The 25,436-nt window shown below is 42.9% G+C and overlaps 1 protein-coding gene across 2 annotated transcripts in view; it reads left to right on the top strand.

The window, feature by feature from the left end:
- The window catches only part of LOC126456675 (uncharacterized), a 186,284-nt gene that overhangs the window by 39,257 nt on the left and 121,591 nt on the right, over window positions 1–25,436 (top strand). For both annotated transcript variants that reach the window (XM_050092416.1, XM_050092417.1), the window contains exons 3-4: window positions 1,005–1,110; window positions 25,261–25,413. In XM_050092416.1, coding sequence (XP_049948373.1) covers window positions 1,014–1,110; window positions 25,261–25,413 — 250 coding nt within the window. In that variant the 5' untranslated portion in view covers window positions 1,005–1,013. The remainder of the gene's footprint in view (window positions 1–1,004; window positions 1,111–25,260; window positions 25,414–25,436) is intronic.

Consider the following 25,436-nt stretch of genomic DNA (forward strand, 5'->3'; position numbering starts at 1 on the left):
ATCGGCAGTGATGAGTGAAAATGTGTACCAGACAGGGATTTGAACCCTGGATCTTCTTAGGCACGTGTGGTAACCACTGCATCATCCTAGACACAGTGTTATCACAACTGCATGGACTATCTCGGCTTGCCTCACCGCCAGTCCACATTCCCACTGAGTGCCACCTACCTGCAGCCCCTGTCCATTTCCTCCATATTTACTCCTCTGAGATTCCCACAGGAGGTTGTGGATGTATTTATGCATCCACAGTTAAGAAGGTGGATTCATTGCCCAGCTAGGCCTATCAAATTATATGAATGTGTGTTGTCTGTTCTTCAGGACATGTCCAAAAGAACAGACACCACACATCCATATAATATGATCAAGGCATCAGTTCACTGCGTTTCTGTTTCATCTCTCATACTTTTTAGTTAATATTATTTGTGGTGATAATTGTTATAGATGATGGCTACCGATGTGAGTTACTATCAAGCATAGTTTATACAATATTTCCTATTCCATTTTTCATGGGAAATAATCTTGCAACATTGGTAACTTTAGTTCATTTGTTATTGTTAAGTGATTAAACATAAATTATACAAGCATCAAAGTGAAATTAAAAAAAAAAAAAAAAACTCTATGAAGTCAGTTCTTTAAGTAGATGGTGAGTGGTGATATTTATGTGTGTGTATATGTACTGTAAAGCTCTGAATAAGGAATTTGCAAATGCTAGTGAAGTTTTCAGTCTTGCTTATGCACTTTTTGATGACACAGCATATCTACTCTTCAGTGAGTTGCAACCTTTACTCTTTAAGTCCACCATAACTTTCCATATGTATTCCTGGTATCATATTTTATCATCATCCAAACCTTAAATGGTGATAGTGTTTTATTGATCTGCTTCATCATTTTTTTACATTGTACAAATTGATATTGGATAAATCAGTTGCTATGAGATGGTGGGGTGAGACTACCAATACTGATTGGTTTCTGAGTGTAAGCTGATGATACTTATCTTCTTTTAGGATTTCAGGATGGTATTGATCCAAGCATTAGCCCTTTTTGCTTGTATTACTGTATGGGATCCTACAGTTGTCGCTGATGAAATAACAAACTCACGGGAAGGAAAATGTAAGTACTGTAATGATGTTCTAGCTTAATCCAGAAACAAATGTAGTTTCCTTTCATTGAATTTATTTATTGATTACTTTTATGGCTTTATATATATTTAAGAAATGATATTAAAAAGGAAACTTGAACTAAATAAGTATGACTGCAAACAAAGAGGGTGTTGTTCAGTTGCTTAGTGTGTTAAATGTCAGACTGCAAACAGGTTCAGTGGTAAGGGGTTTCATCTTCATTCAATCCCAGGATTTTTTCTCTTGTTTACTGCTTCTATCATCTCTGTAAATGAGTTGATAATGTGAAAAATTCCAAGATACACAGTGGTTTGGTGTCCACATTACTCTATGGCTCCCCTGTAACTGGCTGGGTAAGTCAATTAAAAGAGAGGCAGAAGGCAGGAGCATACTACCTCCAAAATCACTGTGGAGCTAAAATCAACCTTCAGACTGATGTCAGATTTACCTTTAACCATACACAAAGGGTATTCAGAAAGTAATTTATGCTCATAATGTATGCCTCAGCTGCATTGCAGTCATAAGAGTGTGTGCATTGCAGTCATAAGAGTGTGCCTGTATGACCTGACTGATAATAACCATCAGAAGCATAGAAACACACTGTTAAGGATCATTTCAACACAGACACTTGATAGTTGAAACTTCCTGGCAGATTAAAACTGTGTGCCCGACCGAGACTCGAACTCGAGACCTTTGCCTTTCGCGGGCAAGTGCTCTACCAACTGAGCTACCGAAGCACGGCTCACGCCCGGTACCCACAGCTTTACTTCTGCCAGTACCTTGTCTCCTACCTTCCAAACTTTACAGAAGCTCTCCTGCAAACCTTGCAGAACTAGCACTCCTAGTTCTGCAAGGTTCGCAGGAGAGCTTCTGTAAAGTTACGAGGTACTGGCAGAAGTAAAGCTGTGGGTACCGGGTGTGAGCCGTGCTTCGGTAGCTCAGTTGGTAGAGCACTTGCCCGCGAAAGGCAAAGGTCCCGAGTTCGAGTCTCGGTCAGGCACACAGTTTTAATCTGCCAGGAAGTTTCATATCAGTGAACACTCCGCTGCAGAGTGAAAATCTCATTCTGGCACTTGATAGTTGGTTATGATAATGTCCTATGAAGTCCATATGCCCATTATGTATGACATACACACTGTCCTTTAGCAGCTGACATTCGCTATCTAATTTTGGGAAATGTGGGGTGAATAGGTCATTACTGTGTGAAACGTATTGAGATGAGTGTGGCAGGGCACCCATCATAATCCTAATGAGCTGTCTACAACTAATGTCTGCCCAGACCTTGATGAAGGATAAGTCACCGCTCAAGCAGTAGAAATATATTCCACTGGCACTATCTCGTTATTAGCTGGAGGCAATGCCTCAAACCTACTTGTTACAAGTATGGATCTAGCCTTTAGGTATTTTCCCCATCTATAGCTTATCCAATGAAACAGCTTCCTCTGGCAGACAATTTTCATCTGCTAGGAAGTTTCAAATCAGTGCAGAGGGAAGATTCATTCTGGGTAGATACATATTGATGGATTCATTCTAATAATGGTATTTTTACACATAAACATGTATACATAGACTTCTTCCATAACTACATTTTAAAATTATAAATAAGTTAACACTTTGTAACTAGTCACCAAACATTAACAGGAATAAAGTTTAAACTGTTTCTGAAGTGTTTGCTCTGATAACCTCGCTGTTGAGTGCCCAAATTGTCAGCAAAGTGTTTACTCATGCATAGTTTGATATAGTATCAATGTACAATGATTAGAAGATAGGGGAGGGCTACATTCAAATAACTATAGTTGTGCCACAGACCTACAGGTACTGAATATTGTGTTGAACAGTCTGTTAATGCTCTGCTGTAATAATTATTTGGAAACACACAAGCTAGTAGTACTTACAATTTACGGGCAACCTGCTGAAAATAATTTCAGTTTCATAGAGTGGTTGGATTGTAAATGCAATTATACAGAATTAACTGGAGAATTACTGCCCGTAGAGAGTTTAAAGTTTATCTTTTTGTCAGATAGTGATTTCCAATGAAGCCTGAAGGGCTGTAACACTACAGATTTGGTAAAAAAAAAAAAAGCCAACAAGAAAAGAACAATAAATTTAATGATATAGTGCAAGTTTATCTGTGATACCATCAAATCTTTTCTCTTTTCGCAATATTTTAGTTCTTTCTAGTTTTCTCAATGTTTTGGTTTACATTCATTGTAAACATGGTTCATGAAACAACTAAACAAAATATGTAACAACGTGATCATAACAACTTTTCATACAAGGATGTGCATCAGATACAGTCTTCTCATGGTCTCCAGTGTAATGCTACAAATTAAAAAAAGGAAAGATGGAGGGGTAGCATTACATAGCTGACAAGAAAAAAACAATAAATTTAATGATATGGAGCAAGTGTGTCTGTGGTGCCATGAAACATTTTCAATTAGTATGTTGAGACTCTTTTATAGCCCAATATCGTTATTGGAGAAATAGTGAATTTGGTGACAGCTGACCATGTAAATGTTACCTCCAATGCAAAAAGTGAACTTTGCAGAAAAATAGAAATGATAATTGGACTTTGTTAAAAAATGTGGGCAGTAGATTTGTATGATTTATGTTGTAACTTGGAAACAATGGTATGCGATCATTGCATTACCAAAATGATCAGTTTCAACTAATTTATTTGGCTGAAAAATATATGAAAAGTTTCATCATTTAGTGGATCATAGGGTTTTATATAGTACATTCAAATAAAACATAACTGAAAATTCCTTATTATTGCAAACAATTCAAGTACAATACCGTATTTACTCGAATCTAAGCCACACCTGAAAAATGAGACTCGAAATAAAGGAAAAAAAAAAAAAAAATTCCCGAATCTAAGCCGCACCTAAAATTTGAGACTCGAAATTCAAGGGGAGAGAAAAGTTTTAGGCCGCACCTCCAAATCGAAACAAAGTTGGTCCATTGTAATATGAGACACAATTTAGGTCGAATGAATGACGATACTGCTACAGTAGTTTGGTTCGAGTCGTAAGCTTAGCAGTTAAGCTTTACCAGGTAGCCATTGCTATGCGTCAGGCGCCCCGTCCGTATTTATACGGGTACCCTTCCTTTTTCACGTGTTTCGTCTGAATCGATTGCTTATTTTGCTTTGATCTGATAAGTGCCGTTTTCTTTGTTATAGGTGTTTACGTCACTCTAAGCTGAAAATGCATTACTGTACTGTGTCATGCATTGTTTATTGCATTCTGATAGTGCATGTTTACGGTCTGTCGCCGCTCGCGGCACGGCTTGCTTTTGTGCGTGCTACCGCCGCTTTTTTTTAAAAAAAAAAAAAAAAAAAAAAAAATAAATAAATAAATAAATAAATAAATAAATAAAATGCTTTCTTTGATAATGATCAACAAGAACCAAATGATAGAGGATATTCTGAACGAGAGTTTAGCGAAAATTTTTCTCCGTTTGAAAATCTTTGCGGCCGCTTCTTTAGTACATCAAATTCTGCACAGAAATTAGAGTCTCCTTAGATTTAAAAATCTAGTCAGTTGCCGTGCTTCATTTCTGACTGTATCACTATTAGGCATAAGAATAATACGAACATAAACATGACAGGATACGTATATTCTTCCGCGTTTGCTGTTGTCTCACTCTAGTTTCGTAGTTTATTAGGCAGACAGGATTTAAATGAGATAGCACCAAACACGAAAGAGCACATGGCAAAATGTTTATATTCGTATTATTCTTATGGTGAAGAGAATACTGCATATGATTCACATTTCATCAGGTTTCTATTAGCAACCATCTTTTATCACAGGTAGGAAAAAATTCAGAACGCAGAGTTGGCCTTATTGACAAACATCCCAAACAGTCTTACCAGTCGGATTTTTGTAGTACATTGAAATTCTGCTACATTCGAAGATGAACAATACGAAATTTGTATTTACTTCGTTGGATAATGTATGAAAATGCAGTGGTCGAAATTCGAGGCGAAGAAAAAAAAGCTCGTCTTCCACCTTTTTTTTTAAATTATTTACTGACGCAGAGGTTTTGGCACCAGTATTTATCTTTGTGCCTACAAAGCATGCCTGTGTAGCGCTACATAAATTCAACGGCAGAAGTTAGTTGTGGCGGCACCTACCAACATTTTTCAGATCTTCCGCTTGCTTTGTACTCGATTGTAAGCCGCAGGCGGTTTTTTGGATTACAAAAACCGGAAAAAAGTGCGGCTTAGATTCAAGTAAATACGGTAGTTACATGATGCGATTGTCCAGCAGTTGTTGGTAGAAAGGTAAAGAACGTGGCAGTCTGTATAACTGCAGAAACAGCACAGAGGGTGAAATATGAAGCAGACCAGTGCACTGTCAAAGTTAAAAATTGGTGTAAAGCTGATTCCCTTTGTGTCAACCGAAAAAAATACAAGACCTGTATGTAGCGTGGAATAATAACACTGAACTTGAGCAGAGCTCAAATGCTGTTAATTTCCTTGGAATCTCAATTGATTCAAGTTATCCTGGGGTAGCCATATAGAAAAAGTGGGAAGCAGCATTAGCAAAGGAATATTTGCTCTAAGGAAGCTGCGTCTTTGTCTAAACGTGCCAATACTTAAAGTGGTTTATTTTGCTTTAATACACAGTCACATTTCATATGGTACAATACCGTGGGGACATCAAAGCAAGGCAACTAATGCCTGTGTAATGCATATTGAGGAAAACTATCTGAGTTATCAACACTATGACATACGACATAATTATAACACAAGAAACAAGCAGGACCTAGTTTCTTTCCGATGTAACTATAAAAAAACACAAACATACTTCTTATACAAGTCCATAAAATTTTTTAATGCCATACCCCAACATATCAGGGATCTTCCAATTCAACAATTCAAAACAAAAAAAAGTAAAAGAATTTCTTCTTGAGCTCAGCTTTTATGAAACTGATGAATTTTTAAGGGAGGCAAAGAATATGGTATGACTACACTTTGTGATCAGTTTTTATATGCTTCTATATATGAGTAAGTCTGTAATTGGCTAAATTTACTATGCAGTATCAATTTGTACCAGAAGTTTCTCTGTTTTGTTTTTGTGTGAAGGTACCATAATTATTTGTGTAATATTTATATTGTGTAATATTTTTCTTGTTTTTGTAATTATTTGTGTAACATTTATACCACGTAATATTGACTTTTGTAATGCCTCAGATGATTTCTGAGGCATCTACAACAATAAAAATCAATCAATCAATCAATCAATCAATCATTTTAAAAAGTAAACTATAATCAAAAATGAAAAAAAATTAATTCATATGTAGATATAAACACTGTTTTAAACACAAAATGTAATAGCTGAATTTAGTGAAAGCTGGTGGTTTATTGTAGGACATACTGCAAAAATGATGGGTGACTTGATATTTTGTCAAATTATAAGAATCAATGAATGAAAACTGTGATTTTTATGGAAAAAGAATAAACATTTGATATGAGCATAATGGTCATGATTGATGGTTTTCACAGACACTCGTGGAAATACAAACATTATTTTGGAACCCTTTTATTAGTTATGAAAAATATACAGCTTAGTACTAATTGCAAAAATGAAACTCTGGACCAATAAGTAAAGAAATCTTGACATTGAGTCTGGCTCCAGCTGCCAGAGGCATTTGTGTGTGTGAATTGTGTTTGCATGAGTGGGTGTGACTGTGTTGTTGTCTAATTTTGACAAAGGCCTTGTTGGCCAAAAGCTAATTGTGTGACATTTTTGTTGTGCCTTTCTGCAACTCAGTATCTCTGCTATATGGTGAATAGCGACTATCCTTTTCCTTATATTGTTACATTCCATCCTGGATTTTCTATTGTTTGATGTGAGAACCAGATACAAACAGTGTGACAAAAGGAGGCTGGAGTCTTAGAAAGTTGCTAAAGCAACATGACATATCACTGATGACGTATCAAACCCATTGCCAATCAGATTTGATTATTACTTCGTAGTACCAGCAAATGTCGGGCCTTATTATAAACATTCCATTGAAGTTGTTTTAAATTTATTCAATCAAGTACTATGTGCACAAGCAATACACATTAATTTAATGAATTAAATTAATAAAGCAAAACAATGTAAAAGTAGCCAAGGAAATTAAAAGACATGGGTCACTGATGAAATGCAGTAATTCTTATTGTTACACTGATATTTCAGGTAATCAGTATCACTCATAATCAATAAGAGGACATTTTAATTACATGTAATAGTGCACATATATGTTTTAATTCAAAGTTTTTAAATTAAATGTGCAACTCATAAATGTTTTGTAATTCATCTTGTAGATGTTATCATTGTATTTTTCCGTGAGACATTTAAGTCTCATTATCGCAGTTTCGTAATTGCTATTGTGGTCTTCATTCTGAAGACCATTTTGATGCAGCTATCCATGCTGCTCCATCCTGTGCATGCCTCTTCATCTCCAAAAAACACTGCGGCTTACATTCTTCTGAGTCTGCTTGCTGTATTCATATCTTGTTTTATTACTATGATTTTTATCCACCACACTTCCTTCTGATAGTAAATCAGTGATACCTTGATGTCTCAGAACATGTCCCATCAATCAATCCCTTCTTCTAGCCAGGTTGTGTTACAAATTTCTTTACTTTGCAAGTCTATTCAGTACCTCCACATTAAACACATGATTGACCCACCTAATCTTCAGCATTCTCCTGTAGTGCCAGATTTCAAAAGCTTCTAATCTTTTCTTGTCTAAAGTGTCTGCTGTTCATGTTTTACTTCCACTCATGTCTTCACTCCATACAAATACTTCCAGAAAAGACTTCATAACACTTAAATCTATATTCAGTGCTAACAAATTTCTTTTCCTCAGAAAAGCTTTTCCTTACCCTTGCCAGTGTACCTTTTATATTCTCTACTTCAGAGATCATAAGTTATTTTTCTGCCCAAATAACAAAACTCATTTAGGCTACTACTTTAAGTGTCTCATTTCCTAATCTAATTCACTCAGTATCACCTGATTCAATTTGACTACATTCCATTATTCTTGTTTTGCTTTTGTTGATATTCATCTTATACCCACCTTCAAAAACACTGTCCATTCTGTTTGACTGCTCTTCCAAGTCCTTTGCTATCTCTGACAGAATTACAACGTTACTGGCAAATCTCAAAGTTTTTATTTGTTCTCCATGGATTTTAATTCCTACTCCAAAATTTCCTTTTGCTTCCTTTACTGTTTGCTCAATGTACAGATTGAATAACGTCGGTGATAAGACTACAACCCTGTCTCACCCCTGTGTCAATCACTGCTTCCCTTGCATGCCCCTCAACTGTTATAACAAAAAATTTTAAATAGCCTTCTGCTCCCTGTATTTAACCCCTGCTACCTTCAGAATTTCAAAGAGAACACTCCAATCAGCATTGTTGAAAGCTACAAAAGCTATAAATGTAAGTTTGCCTAAGGTATCTTAGAAGGTAGTTAGCATAGCCTCGCATGTTGCTACATTTTTCTGGAATCCAAACTGATCTTTCCTGAGGCCAGCTTCTACCAATTTTTCCATTCTTCCGTAAATAATTCATGTTAGTATTTTGCAGCCATGGCTTACTAAACTGACAGTTCCGTAACACTCATACTTGTCGACACCTGCTTCCTTTGGAATTGGAATTGGAGTTATCACATCCATTTTGAAGTCTGATCGTATTTTGCCTGGCTCATACACATTGCACTCTAGATGGAAGAGCACTGTCATGGCTGGCTCTCTCAAGGCTGTCAGGAGATCTGACAGAATGTCATCTAGTCATGGGGCTTTGTTTTGACTTAGGTCTTTCAGTGATTGTGAAATTCTTTTCACAGTATGATATCTCCCATCTCATCTTCATCTACATCCTCTTTCATTTCTATGATGTTGCCTTCAAGTTCATCTTCCTAGTATAGGCCTTCTATATACTCCTTCCAACTTCCAGCTTTCCTTTGTGGGGATGGAGATGTTACATACGGTAATATCGAACCCAACATTAAGTATTCGCTCGTTTATAATGAATTAAATTTATTTTGATCATGTCGGTACAAACACATCCACTCGAATACAGAGTTCGAAACGCACTGAGATCAACAGTTTTCAAAGACATTCGTTCTCAAAGATGAGGCGGTCAACTCTTGCAGTCCATAACTGCCACAGAGCCCCTGCCCACAGTGCAGAGCACGGTAAGGATGATGAGAGGCATGTGTGCACCCAGCCGGCTGATGGAGCAGGTGCGCGCGACCGATCGTGTCGTGGCAGGCACTAGTGCGAGGCATGATTGGACCATTTCTCAATGTCTTCGTAGGCGTGACCAGCAGAGGGAAGGAGGCGCGGAAGGCGTCCACAGGTTGACTGTGCAATGCTGCTGATGGCACGGTGGAAGTGGAAGGCGGCGGCATGTCGGTGGGGAGAACATTGTCGTGCCAAGGCCATGCGGTGCAGCGGGGTTTTGATCCGATCAAAGGCACGGAGTGTGTCGAAGATGCGATTTGATGTGTTGCCAAAGTATTTGCTGGTGAGCATTGCAGTAAGTGCAACGTGTTCGGTAACAGTTTGTTATTGGCCATATGACATAAGGGAACAAGCATGCTGTGACTTAACAGGTTGCGTAAGAGATGCTGGATGAGTAACACTCGCGGTAATGACGGAGTTATAGAGGCGCTTGAAGTCGCAGCAGGGGGGAAAACAGTAAGCTGCACATGACTGACCTTGGCGGCGGATGACTTCAGTGAAGACAGAAGTGTCACCTCAGAGTCCATGAACAGTGAGTGTGTTACAGCGGTAGATGGCAGGATGTTCCAAGCGGAGTTGACACTGTCGGTGTTTTGATGTGCGAAACATCCATGGTCAAAGGTTGGTGGGCGTGGCCATGATCCCTGTGCATGAGGCATGGCGACAGCAAGAGGTGGTGGAAGGTGGACGTGGTTGGCGAAACCATGGTCGGAGCAGGAAGGCGATGAGATGTAATGTGAATGTGAAGAAGTCGAATCGGCGGATGAACTACTGGTCTGTGGCGGAGAGGCGACACAGTTTGATGGAACTGGAGCTGCGTGTGTGCTGTCGCTGTTGGCGCTGCAGTTGAGTTATAAGGCTGCAAGCTGCTCGTGCAAAACTGCTGCACGGTCGTGTGCCGGAGCGGAAAGATGCTCACTCGTCAAAGCAGAAACGGCAGATGTGTTGGTCGTACATTGTAGAGGTAGTGAAGAGGGCGGCAAAGCAAGCGGCACTGGAATGTGGCTGGTTATGCTGTGGTACAGAAACGAAGTGTCTGGAACTACTAAGGAAAGGTGGCAGCGGTGTAAATAAGTTGCTTGTATCACATCAGTAACTTAGAATTTCCACTTGAGGTGCCATGATGATGACAGTTGTGACATCTGGGACATAGATCAATGTAGCATGATCGTCAGGGTATTAGTTGTAGCTGGTAGTAACGGTGAAGGATCGAAAGCAGTCGGAGGCGGTACAATGACAGGAGCATCTCGTTGCATGTCGTGCTCGGTCAGTGTCGGCTGCAGCATGTGTAACTGATCTTCTACCAACAAGTTGTATGTCGCAATTTGCTCATGTAGCTGTTGCAGTTGTTCAGGTGAAAATGTATGTCGTGAAGCAGTCTGCTGTGTATCACTGAGTAAGATGGGGTCGAAATCAGAATGTGTCTCTATCAAAGGGTAACCTGGCGTACAAGACAAGATCAGCAGCACAGTATTGACGTAACAGTTCGAGTAGTAGAGATCGTGTGTGCGATCGCGAATGTGAAACTCAGTACTCGGCTGTGGCAGAGTGAGAACACATTCACTGCTGTATGAATCATTGATACGGCTGAAATAATCTTCTGGGGTGGGTGAACAAGTTGCAGGCGTGATCGAGTAGTGAACGGCCAGGCGGTAAGCGTGCATAGTGTTGGCGAGTTGTTGACAAGATGCAGTTGCGGTAGCCGTGGCGGGATCGTATGTTGCGCAGCTGTTTGTTTTGACTGGGTCGAGGTCAGTGAGCCAACAGGCGGTGACCATGACGTCGCTGTTGGTAGAGGTTGAGCAGACTCGGTGCAGCTCGGGTGCTGTGTAGAGGGAGGCATGGCATGTGTAGTGTTGCACTGAGAAACAGCCGGCATTGTCGTCGGTATAATTGATGCGTTGTCATTGATCGGTAGGATGTCCTTGATGAAATTGTTCCTGTGATGTTGGCGACAGGGGTTGAATTAAAGCGGCTTTCGCTCTGGTGTACTTGTCACTCAAATTGTCACAGATAATTTCGCTGCAAATGAGCGAAAAGCGCGGGGAAGCGGCGGAAAAGTTGGCACGAACATTCGAACTCTGGAAAACGAGCTGCACGGAAACTGGGTCAAACGAATTTGCACATGGCTCAGAAGATGCAGTAGCCCTGGTGGGCTTTTGTGGATTCGACCAGGCATGTGATGTAGCCGTAGTTCGGAGTTTGTGCGAACTGGGATTTACAACATGGTCCCCGTTTGTTGCAGTCCATTGTTTGGCATGATTGTCCAATGTCGAAGCATTGCACAAAGTTAATTCATTACACAAAAGCAAGTCAAAATTGTCCAAATTAATCGGTGAAGGAGCACTGCACTGTCCAGAAGTGAAATTACCGACACGTTGAGCGGGTTTCGACAGATGACGTGTACGCCTCGGTCACATTGTTGATGTGTGAGAAGGTGACGAAAGTTACCAAAAAGCACGATTCACACAAGAGTCGGGAATTTACACACTAATTACACTTCCTGTACACTGCATCCAGATGCGGCGCGATGCGAAGTCGATGGATACAGATATTCGACAAAGGGTTGCTGCATTGTTTGTCCATGGCGATGTTCCAGTACACATTTCTGGCATCATAAGCGGCGATCGTGAGCGTCGGGGTCTCCAGTGTGGGGATGGAGATGTTATGTATGGTAATATCGAACCCAACATTAAGTATTCGCTTGTTTATAATGAATTAACTTTATTTTGATCGTGTCGAATTCAGTGTTCGGAACACACTGAGGTCAAAAGTTTTCAAAGACGTTCATTCTCAAAGATGAGGCGGTCGACTCTTGCAGTCAATAACCGTCACACCTTCTTTGTTTATGAACAGTTTTCCATCTGAGCTCTTGATATTCATACAGCCGCTTCTCTTTTCTTCAAAGGCCTCTTCAATTTTCCTATAGGCAGTATTTATTTTTCACCTAGTGAAATATGCTTCTAAATCCTTACATTTGTCTTCTACCCACTCCTGTTTGGCAAGTTTGCACTTCTTGTTAATCTTATTTTTTAGACATTTGTATTCCCTTTTGCGCACTTCATTTGTTACATTTTTATATTTTTCCCCTTTCATCAATTAAATTCAATATGTCCTGTGTTAGCCAAGGATTTCTACTAAGCCTTGTCTTTTTACCTATTTGATTCTCTGATGCCTTCATTATTTCATCTCTCAAAGCTACCTGTTTATCTTGTGCTATGTTCCTTTCCACAGTTCTAGTCAGTCATTGATTAATGCTCCGTTTGAAACTCTTAACAACCTCTGGTTCTTTGAACTTATCCAGATCCTACCTCCATAAGTTCCTACCTTTCTGCAATTTCTTTAGTTTGAATATACAGTTCACAACCAATAAATTGTGAACAGCATCCACACCTTCCCCTAGAAATGTCTTGCTGTTTTAAATCTGGTTCTGAAATCCCTGTCTTACCATTATATGATCAATATGAGACCTTCCAGTGCTTCCAAGTCTCTTCCATGTATACAATCTTCTTTCATGATTCTTAAAGTATGCGTTGGCGATGATTAAATTATGCTCTATGCAAAATTACTGGTTAGTTTTTCACTTTATGCTTGACTTGGAGATTGCATATTTCATGTTTGTAACAAAGGATTGGCAAAAATTATCTGTATCGTTAATTTTGTGTTTTCTGGTATTATAACGAAACACTCATGCAGACTGCAACATATATTTATTTATTAACTGTGGCAACAAGTTTCAGTCAAAAGTAACCATCTTCATATCGACAACTCCTTGATGACATGTGGAGGAAGTATGTGGAGTTGCTGTACAATCCAAAACATTCAGCAGCTCTGCATACCAGCTCCATGCATCATCAATGAGATACATACCTGAAGACAGCCAATTTTTGGCTGAAACTGGGTATCACACTCAATAAATAAATATTTTTTGTGATCTGGCATCCCTGTTCTTTCACAGTGTTAAACATGATCACTGTCATACCAGTATGACTTCAAGCAATGGAAAATCTGGGAAGGAATAATGACAATATTATGAAAAGGATAGATTACTACTCACCACATAGTGCAGATACTGAATCACAGGCAAGCAGGGTAGGGGTGAAGGACAGTGAAGAGCTGCTTGTGCCAGCATACAGGGACAACAGCATACAGGGACAAAGTGGGGAGCGGATAGGGCAGCTAAGGGCAGTCAGGACGTTAGAAGAGAGGGACGGAAAAGGAGAGACTGTGGGTACATTGGTGGAATACAGGGGCTGCGTAGTGCTGCAGTGGGAACAGGGAAGGGGATGTGTGAGTGAAGGACAGTGAGTAATGAAGGATGAGACCAGGAGCATTACGAGAATGTAGGATTTAGTGCAGGATTTAGTGCAGTTCAGAAAATCTGATGTTGGTAGGAATGGACCAAATGAAATAGGCTATGAAGCAGTCATTGAAATGAAGAACATTGTGTTGGACAACATGCTCAGCAACTGGATGGTCCAGCTGTTCCTTGGCCACAGTTTGTCAGTGGCCATTAATGTGGACAGACAGGTTGTTGGTTGTCATGTCCAAGTAGAATGCAGCACAATGGTTGCAGCTTAGCTTATAGATCACATGTCTGGTTTCACAGGTAGGCCTGCCTTTGAGGGGATAGATGCTGCTCAGTTCTGGACTGAAGGAGGTGGTGGTTGTGGGAGGATATATGGGACTGGTCTTACATCTACGTCTGTTACAGGGATATGAGTCATGAGACAAGAGGTTGGATGTAGGGGTTGAGTAGGGATGGAGGAGGATATTGTATAGGTTCAGTGGGCAGCAGAATACCACTGTGGGAGGAGCAGGAAGTATAGTGGGTAAGATATTCCTCACTTCAAAGCACTATGGGAGATAGTCAAAACCCTGGTGGAGAAAGTGGTTCAGTTGCTCCAGTCCTGGGTGGTACTCACTCACCAGGGGAATGCTCCTCTGTGGCTGGATGGTGGGACTTTGGGAGGTAGTAGGTGACTGGAAAAATAAGGCATGGGAGATCTGTTTCTGTACAAGGTACTACTACTACTACTACTACTACTACTACTACTACTACTAAGGTTGGGAAGGTAATTACAGCATGTGAAAGTCTCAGTGAGTCCTTGGTGTATGTCAAGAGGGACTGCTCATCACTACGCGTGTGGCAGCTACAAGTGGCTAGACAGTATGGAAGGGACTTTTTTGATATGTAATGGGTGAGCTCTAGAAGTGGAGGTATTGTTGGTGGTTATTATGTTTGATGTAGACAGATGTGGTTATATAGCCATCTTTGATGTGGAGGTCAACACCAGGGTAGTTGGCTTTTTGGTTGAGGAGGACCAAGAGAACTAAGTGGAGGAAAAGGTGTTGAAGTTCTGGAGGAATGTGGACTGGGTGTCTTCACCCTTGATCTAGATCATGAATATGTCATCAGTGAATCTGAACCAGGTGAGGGATTTGGGATTCTGGGGGGTAGGAAGGATTCCTCTAGATGGCCCATTAATATGCTGAAAAAGGATAGTTCCATGTGGGTCCCCATTGCTGTACCACAAATTTGTTTGTGGGTGATGGTTCAGAATCATGGGTGACATCTTTGTGGTCTAGGTCAAGGGTGAGGACACCCTATCCACATTCCTCCAGAACCTCTGCATTATCTCCCCCATTCGTTTTACCTGGTCCTCTTCAACCCAATAAGCCAACTTCGTCAATGTTGGCTCCACTTCAAAGATGGCTACGTCAGTACCTCCATTCATATCGAGCCTACAAACCACCAGCAATAACTCCATGTCGACTACTACCACCCATTACGTACCAAGAAGACCTTCTGTACAGCCTAGCCAATGGTGGCCATCACATCAGTAGTGATGAGCTATCCCTCTCAAAATGTACCTCTCATTGAGGCCTGTGACCATAATTACCCTCCCAACTCTGTACAGAAACAGATCTCCCATGCCTTATCTCTCCAGTCACCCACCAAATCCCAAAGTTCCCGTCTGGCCACAGGGGAGTATTCCCTTGGTAACTCAGTACCATACAGGACTCAATCACATTCTCCATCAGGGTTATGACTACCTATTGTCATGCCCTGAAATGGGGTATGTCCTACCCACTACTCTTCCCATGCCTCCCACCCCGCTCACTGAAGCTACACAATACCCTCACCCATCCCTACTCAACACCTACTGCTAATCCCTTGCCTCATGGCTCATATTCTTCTAATAGACCTAGATGCAAGACCTGTCCCATACATTCTCCCACCGCCTACTCCATTCCAGACACAAGCATCACCTATCCCATCAAAGGCCAGCCTGCCTGTAAAACCATCATGTGATCTACAACTTAAGCTGCAACCACTGTGCTGCATTCAATTGGACATGACAACTGACAAGCTGTCTCCCTTCTTGAATGGTCACTGACAAACTGTGACCAAGAAACAGCTGGACCACCCACTTGCTGAGCATGCTGCCCGACACAAAATTCTTCATTTCAATGACTTCTTCACAGCCTGCACCATCTGGGTCCTTCCTACCAACACCAGGTGGGAATTCTCCCTGCAGTATATCCTATGTTACCATAATCCTTCTGGCCTGAACCTTTATTAATCATGTCCTTCACCCACACATCCCTTTCCCTGTTTCCACTCCATCACTGCACAGCCCTCTATTCCACCATTGCACCCACCGTCTTCCTACTTCTCTCCTTTTCCGCACCCCCACACCCATTTTCTGTCTCACCTCCCAACTGCACCTAGCTGCCCTACCCTCTCCCCACCTTGTCCCTGTGTGCTGCCACAAGCAACACTTTACCATCCGTGTGTGTGTGTGTGTGTGTGTGTGTGTGTGTGTGTGTGTTTTGTCTAATTAAAAAAAAAGCCTGTTGGCCAAAAGCTCACTTTTCTAGCAGTCTTTTTGTTGTGTCTGTCTGTGACACAGTGTCTCCAGTATATGGCGAGTAGCAATCATTCGTTTCATAATATTGTCAGTACAACTTCAAAAATACACCCTCTAGCAACATGTATTCCTTGTACTGACTTTCTTGCATCCATAAAACCACTTCCAATGCTAGCATCCATATGTCACTGAACTGAGTTTAAGTCTTCTTCATAGAGTTTATTACTTGGTACACCACTGATATAAAAAGACACAGAGAGAGAGCTTTTGCTCAATAAGTGCTTTACTTTGTTTAAGGCCATCCTGCTGTGTTACTAATTACTTACATCCAGCTGTGCAATTTTTGGCTTACTTCTTTACCCATACATTCTCACTTAAATTTAAGTAGGGGCCATTTCAGTACAGATTTTTAAAAGTTAATGAAAGCTCAAAACTGAACACATGGTCTCCTTTTGGATTGTGTTTGTTTGCCTATGGCTATTGATTTGTCCTTTGACCATTTAACATAATAGTTAAACATATGTCACACACTTTCTAGATATATTCTATCAAAGGAAAATTCCTAAAGTGGCATTCTGCTGCCCACCCAGGTTATTCAATATCCTAATCCATCTCTATGCCACATCCCCTTTCCACATTAGTTGTATCTGTGTGAAAGAGCCAGTTGCAAGACTTGATTCATGCACCCAGCACATCCTACTCTAATCCCATCACAGGCTTATCCTATCCCATCAGAGGTAATGAATGCCACCTATGCAAACAGCCATGTTGTATACAATCTCTGCTGCAGTTTCTGCACAACATTTTGTATGGGCATGACCACCAACCAACTGTCCACTCAAATTAATGGCTGCCACCAAACTATGGCCAAGAGCAATGTTGACCACCCAGTGGTGGAACATGTTGCTGAGCACAACATGCTTGATTACAGTGGCTCCTTAACAGATTGTACCTTCTTGGTCCTTCTTCCCAGCACCCACCTTTCTGAACTATGTAGAAGGAAGTAATCTTTGCAAGACATCCTTCACTTCTGTAATCCTACTGTCCTCAGTTTCCAACTAGCCCCCTGTCCACACACATCTCCACTCATCCTAGGGTCCTATCCCTTCACTCATTCTATTCCTGAACCCCTTTCCCCTTCCTCTGTTCTGTTACCCCCTCCCAAACCACTCCCCCACACTATCATCACTGTGCACTACACAAACTCATCTGTGCCAGCAAGCACCCTTGTGTCACATTCCTATCCCATGCACCTGCTGCTCCTCCTCCTCCCTCCTGCATTCCTATCCCACCCTCTGAGCCATCAGATACCCTTGCCTTCCTCCTGCTCCCCATCTCGTTTCTCTCCTTGCCCACTCCTTGCCATGGTCTCTCACCCCAGTTTACCTGCAGAACCTGTGTTCAGCTGGCATAATGTAGCTGTACAGGTGTGTTTGTGCGTGCTTATGTATATGTGTGTATCGACTATATTAGGAAGAATGTAGATTGCTACTCACCATAAAGATGGCCTGTTGAGCTGCAGAAAGGCAAAACAAAAAGACTCTTGCACATTATAGCTTTGGCCAAAGCCTTCTTCAGCAAAGGAATGTGGTTACCAACCAGATATCCACTGCCAAACTTTGGCCAACATGCATCTGAACACAACACGCTTGATTTCAGTGGCTGCTTCACGACCTGGACCTTTTGGATCCTTACCGTATGCAACTGTCTTTTCTGAACTGCATGGATGGGAGTTATCCTTACAACACATTCTTCGCTTCTGAAATTATTCTGGCTTCAACGTATGGTAGTGTTATATCTTCAACCCATCCACCCAACAGTTTCTCCCCCCTCTATCCCATCAACTCCTCCTTTTTCACACACCCCACCCTCGTCACATGCTGCCCTTTGTCTATGCACCAACCCATCCTTTCTCCTGCCTGGCTCCTCTCCTTTTCTGCTCCCTTGTCTTTCCCCCCACACCTCACCTCATGTATTTGTGCCTGGCTCTCTTGTGAGGTTGTCATCTAAGTCCCTGCATGTCCCATCAGACAGAGCTCTTCTCTCCCTCCACCTGCACCCTGCTATCCTTCCCCACCCCATTCCAAATTGCTATGCTTGTGACAATCATATTCCAGTCAGAGCTGCCAGAGATAGCGGTCATGTGTGCATTAAGTGTGCTTGTTTGTGTTAATGTGTGTGTGTGTATTTTCTTTGGTGAAGAAGGCTATAATGTGTGACAGTCTTTTCATTGTATCTGTACATGACTCAACAGGTCATCTTTACACTGAGATGCAATCTATCCTTTTCCTAATATTGTTGATATTCCAACCTGGAGTTTCCATTGTTTGTTGTGTATGTGTAATATAGCCCAAAAATGGATTTAGCTGGAAGCCAGAAGAAGTTTTCAGTCTTATTTGTGTGCCTGTCAGTGACTTAATTGCCTCTACTATTCAATAAATCAAAAATATGATTTGCATAGCCTTGTGGAAGCCAGATGTTCATACCTTTTCCCCCTTTTTGGCAAAATGGAAAGTTCCCCTTGTGTTGGCTCAGACTTTGTCTCATGCCAGCAATAATAGAAATAATATCTGTAACATTTAGACTAGAACTTAGAATCATTCTGTGATCTTTATTGAATTGTATCCATTTCTTACATTTTGTGCTGTGCAATCACCATACTTTTTGCCCATGTGAATCTTACCTATCATTCACTGACATGGGTGATGTGATTCGAACAACCTATGGCATCAACAAGTATGAATGACATATCTCCACCATCGCAAGTACTTTGACTCTGTAACTTAATGGCCCACACCCTCTTGTTTGTTCACTTGGCTGTACGACTTATTGTAATGTGGACATCTGTAATGAAATATACCGAGTCTTACAGAAATGTGTGTTTCCTTGCACTACAACCCAACCAAAATTCCACAATGGTGACCCCGAGTAAGGATTCATGTGCCATTTCCTCATAATGCAAGTATATTTATGCCTACCGTGTTGGCTTTGTTTACACCTTCGTTCGTTCCGCTTGGCCATGTAACCTGCCGTGCAGCACATGGATACTGTAGCTCCTGCACCTACAATGGGACATTCCATTGCTTCACCACCACCTGGATTGTACATGTTTCCTGCAGTTTCGTCACCTCAACACTTTTACCACTTGACTGGAGACTCAGGCTTTGCCTCTCCAGCAAGTGTGGATTGACACGTGCATTTCAAAAATGATAACGAGGAGAGCAAAGTTCCTGCATTTAATCATGCTGATGTGAATTCTGCATTTCCTGCACAAACTATGTATCAGATGCTGGCTGCCCGGGCGACCATTACAACAATGCCGTGTGCAACCTTGCCTTTTTTTAGGACATACCATGTGTACCGACTATGCTTCCATGACGCCCGAGTGCTTTACTGCTTCATCAGTTTACGAAGTGGACAATGCTCAGTGTATATCACAAACAATTCCAGCACAGTTTCTGCCCTCAGTGACCATTTGGCCCCTCAGTGCACTTTATGGGCCCCCACCTGACGTAAATGTGCCGCATAGTGTTACTAACTGTGGTTTCCACCCCTCCGAACTTGACCCAGCTCATCATGTCGACAGGCCAGTGCGAACATTTTACTGTGCTGCTCCGCATGCAGGTCCGCTATTTTCTACCCCCCACCCCCTTGCCCCCTTCCCACCTTCCCATGGCCCTGGCCATACCTTTAGTGTTGGACTTCCACACCACGAACATTGTATCGCACAGTTCTACAACATCATTTCCTTGTGCTTCAGTGCCATTCTCATCCGTTCTGACAGACTACTCGCTTGCATCCTACGCTGTGCTGTCTGTGTTGACAGCATCAGTACCATATCACTGACAACAATTCAAAATTCCTGTGCCTCATGACTCAACTGCACAGTTTCCCACAAGAGGTTATTCTGCAAATACTGTATGAGGAGCACCACATCGACTGCACCCCGTCCCAGCTTTGGCACCCGCTATGCCTCCTGGTCAGCAAGCAGATGATGCCGGACGAAACCCTGTGGTCTGTGTGGTTATCAAAACTGCCTACAGATCTCCAGGTTCATCTCCTCCCCCACACCCTGGAATCCATTGGTTTGCATCTGCGGATGGCTGACCAGGTCTACTTACTCACACACCGGCGCCACGAGCAGGATCTCACTCAACAGGCTGGCACTCCTGCAATGTTAGCTCACCCAGCTGCAGGCAGGGGCAGGCCATGCTCTGCCCCCCAGAGTGCTGTGCCACCTGCAAATCCAACACATGCACACTCTGCCCACCGAGCTGCTGCATATCACACCTATGCAAAGCCCCCCCCCCCCCCCCTCCCCTAGCGGTGTATGAACCCAAACACTTAGAGACTTAGCCGGCCGCGGTGGCCGTGTGGCTCTAGGCGCTGCAGTCCGGAACTGCGGGACTGCTATGGTCGCAGGTTCGAATCCTGCCTCGGGCGTGGATGTGTGTGATGTCCTTAGGTTAGTTAGGTTTAAGTAGTTCTAAGTTCTAGGGGACTGATGACCTAAGATGTTAAGTCCCATAGTGCTCAGAGCCATTTGAACCACTTAGAGACTTAGAGGATGATCGGTCGCCTCCTCTCTCAATGTACCCTCACTGTTGGTACTACACTGTATTTGGTGATGACGGAAAAAAGTGCCACCCCACTGTGCAAGCATCTGAAAAGCCAGCTGTCCGATAAGCACCAACCCACGCTACATGCCGTCCGTGCCTCCGTCCCGTCAAATGGCCACCTTTACATCAAAGACTAATCTTTGAGTCAGAATGTCCTCATGGACGCCGGCACTGATATCTCAATAGTACCTAAATCGATGGTCACACATCCCCTCATACGCACACGCTCTCTCCTGTGAGCCATGAACTCATCTGCACTTCAGACTTGCGGCTCTATCGAGCCTCAACTCCACCCCTCTAACAGCCTCTCCCTCCCCTGGATCTTCAACGTGGTGGACATCGCAGAACCAATCATGGGAATTGACTTCTTATTACACCACCACCTGTCTCCAAACGCAATTTGAGGTTCTTTATTTCACCACAGTTCTAAATCTCACATCCTATGTGACTGTGCTCCACCACATGTTCTGATTGTAAATGCTGTTAACTGTTTACTGCATCAGTGTGCGGCTCTTGTGAGCAGGATTTGTGCAACTGTGAATTACATCCTGGCATAAAGTGCCAAGACGTGCACTCTCCACCGTGAGAATGCCACTTTGAAACATCGCATTGCACGCGCCGAGGACGAGCTTGCCACGATCACTGCCCACATCAATTCACACCGCTCGGCAGTGCTCACACCTGAACCTTCATCTGCTACACCTGACAGTTCTGCTGACAACAGCACACAGGTTAGCAACACCACACCTATCTCGTGTGAGTCCAGTCTCAACCACATAGTGTTGCCCACACCTCCCCCACCACCATCAAGTGTGTTCTGCTCAATGTCTCTCTCACCTGTTTTGCAAACTAACACACATGCGCCTCACAACAATCTAGCCAATTGGGCTCTGACCATGCCCCCCACCACCATGCGTGCACCCATCCAGGGTATAGATAAACATTACCCCGCTCTTGAGCCTCCTCACACGGCTTGCTCAATAGCTCCATGCATGCCAGCAGTGCCGCCACCACTGCACACTATGGACAATAGGCAGTCTCTGCCCACTCCACTCATGCCTGCCACATGCTCGGCATCCAAGCCATGCGCCCCTAATAAACCGACCGACATCACGCCCGGCCCATATGCAGTCATCGAACATTCAGTTTCCACTGTGATGAACAGAACTGTTCATCACATCATCACATCCGAGGGCCCACCTATTTGTCACAAGGCTTACTGCTGTAACCCACACAAGTTATGCTCAGCTTGCCAACAAGTACAGGAATTTCTTGAGGCAGGAATTTTACAGTCCTCTGGTTATCACCCATACATCTCAGCCCTAAACAGGACAGCTCCTTTCGATTGTGTGGTGATTACAGATGCTTGAATGCTAGAACTGTGATGGACAATTATTCTATACCAAACATTTCTGACTTCACTCACCTTCTCACAGGTGCTCCAATTTTCAGCGTACTGGATTGCAAATGTGCTTATCACCAAATCCCAGTTACACGCAAAGACATTCCGAAAATGGCAACTATCACCCCCGTCAGGTTGTATGAATACCATTTCATGCCATTTGGGTTAAAAAATGCTGCCCAGAAGTGGCAATCCTTTTTTGACTCTCTGTTGCTCCAGTTCGACTTCTGTTTCATATATCTTGATGATATCCTGCACTTCAGCAAATCCGCGTAAGGTCACAAAAGCCACATCATGATAGTAAAAGGACAGTCTCTCATCAAACGGAGTCGAGAGCAACACTGACAAACTGCAACTGCACTAACAATCTGTCCAGTTCTTGGGATACACAGTCTTGGCTTCTGGTATACCCCCCCCCCCCCCCCCCCCCAAATCGAAGGTACAATCAATCTTATCCATGCCACTCACCACCACATACAAAGAGTTCCATTGGTTCTGGGAACAATTAACTACTACCGTTGTCATTTGCCTGCTGCAGCCAGGACCCAGGCTACCCTCACTAATGCCCTTGCCAGCAAGCAAACTTAAGGGAAGTGTTCCGTTCTGTGGATAGAACCAATGCGTGCACCCTTCTAGGCTCTGAAAGACCCTCTTGCACAAGCTGTCACCCTCATTACCCAATCTCAGATGCTGAACTCTTCATCACCATGAATGCCAGCGACTCCATGGTAGGCGTTGTCCTACAACAACACAACAATGACGTGGTCATGCCACTTCAGTTCTTTTCGAAGAAACTTTCACCAAAGCAAAATACACCGACATTCAAGGGGAAGTTTGGTGTGACTCCTTCACCAGCACCCTCCAACCCCTCGTCCTCACCCCCCTCCAGCGTTCAGTGTTTGACACACTACATTCTCTAGCACACCCCGGAATTAAGTCATCGACATACCTCGTGTCCAAATGATTCATGTGGCGAGACATGAAGTGCGATTGTCAGACCTGGGCCCTGAAGTGCATCACCTGCCAGTGCAACAAAGTCATCAGGCACACTGTTCCACCTCTCTGCTAATTCGACATTCCATCTGGCCGCTTTTCCCACGTGCATCTGGACGTCATCGGCCCCCTTGCCCCCTCAGAGGGCTTCTGTTATGTTCTTTCTTGCATCAATCAGTTCTCTTGGTGGGTAGAGGCTGTACCTCTCACCAATATAACCACTGAAACTGTGGCTAAGGCTTTTGTTTCTTTCTGGATTTATTGCTTCGGTTGCCTCGCTACCATCACCACTGACCAGGGCTGGCAGTTTAATTCAGCACTCTTTGCCCAACTCTGCCAGCTGTTTGGTATCAACAAATGTCGCATGACTGTGTACCAACCCCAAGCAAATGGACTGGTAGAATGGTGGCATCACTCGTTTGTCTATGGTGAAAACCCTGTTCCCCCCAGGGGAGCTGTAACAACCTACGTGCCATGACAAACCATCCCCCTTCCCGACTTCATAAGGCAGATCTGAACACATTTTGCAAACATTCTCCTGACACTCTTCCCCCTCCCCTCTTCCCCCCTGTCTAGCCATACTCCCCCCCTCCCACCTGCTCTTACGTGCCCTACAATCTCCTTACATGCAAGTTCGTTTTCCTCCATGATGACACCATCCGTGCCCCACTTGCCCCACCATATTCAGGCCCATACGAGGTCTTAAACCACACTGCTAACATGACGAAAATCTGGGTTAAAGGTTCGCCATTTACTGTTTCTCTTCACCTTGACCCAGCGTCTTTCACACCCAATGATTTTATGCAGCCTCCCAGCACTGAGGACTCATGCTCAAGCTATGGCCCCTCATAGCTGCTGCCGCAAACCTCACCTGAACAAGCGTCTGCGTCACCATCATTGTCCTTCGTTGGGTTCTTGGCCTCTCTCTCTAACTCCTTCTCCCTACCCCCTTTAGTGGTTCTGTAAACTGATGTCCTGCCCAAACATGTGGAGGTCGTCACCATACTCATTGACGACAATCACATCTTCATCCAGCGGGCCGAAGCCTCATCTGCCCACACCACCTACAGGAGTTTCATGTTGACCTCGCAGCATGGACCTTGCTGCAACAACCTCTGGAGAAGGACATCTCCATCGCATCACTGCTGTCTCCCTCACTGCCTTCACCGCCAGACACAGCCCCCTTCTACTACACCTTAAACTGTGTTCCACACTATGGAATGGGGGGGGGGGGGGGGGCTGTGTGGCGTCGACAAGTAGGAATGACACATCTCCACCATCGCAAGTTCTTTGACTATGGTAATTTAACAGCCCACACTTTCTTGTTTGCTCAGTTGGCTGTACGACTTATTGTAATATGGACGTCTGTAATGAAATACACCAAGTCTTACAGAAATGTATGTGTTTCCTTGGGCTGCAACCCAACCGAAATCCCAGAAACCAATTTCATTGGCAATCGTATCTGCAGTTAGCAGTCTACGTACTTGGATTAATTCTTGAAGCCAGAGCCACTGCACATATGCTTCTGCATCAGTCTCAGTTCTCTAGCCAGTTTGACATTTGTCTTTGAAACGTACTAACTGTTCAGACAAATTATGAAATAAATATAAACAATTTGATGTAACAGACAACATTTCTCTGTGGATTTTTTTAAATTCCTTATTTTTAGTCACAAAAACTGCCCAATTGGCTGCTTCTCTTGGGTCAAGCACTCTCCGTGAATTGACCCTACATTACCTGCAGTTTTGAGCTATAAACATTGGCTGTCTGGTGCTGAATGTCACGTTTCCACCAGATTAATGCCAACATGAATTGACAATTGCGTAGGATTTTCTTTACAAATGTATAGCTTTGTGTATATATAATTGTAATGTACTTAGTGAAGTAGCCACCAGTTAATTAATATTGATTTTGTCATAAATTTGATTAAAAAATTGTGTACTTGATGAACTGCAGAAGGAAAGGAAATACACAGAATCAGTCATTCAGTGTTAAAATTTTATTTCAGTTGTGCTACCAATCACAAGGTACTGGAACACTGTTTGTTCTGGAACTTCTAATGGACAACAACTACAAGGTACTTGCCTTGACCGTAAGCAGTGTTATCTGGCTGGAGGCACCAGCATGGGATCATGTGGTGTACTGGGAGCCTGCTGTCTCTGTGAGTGCTTTTTTCTACAACAA

Source organism: Schistocerca serialis, chromosome 2, assembly GCF_023864345.2.
Source record: "Schistocerca serialis cubense isolate TAMUIC-IGC-003099 chromosome 2, iqSchSeri2.2, whole genome shotgun sequence".
Taxonomy (NCBI): domain Eukaryota; kingdom Metazoa; phylum Arthropoda; class Insecta; order Orthoptera; family Acrididae; genus Schistocerca; species Schistocerca serialis.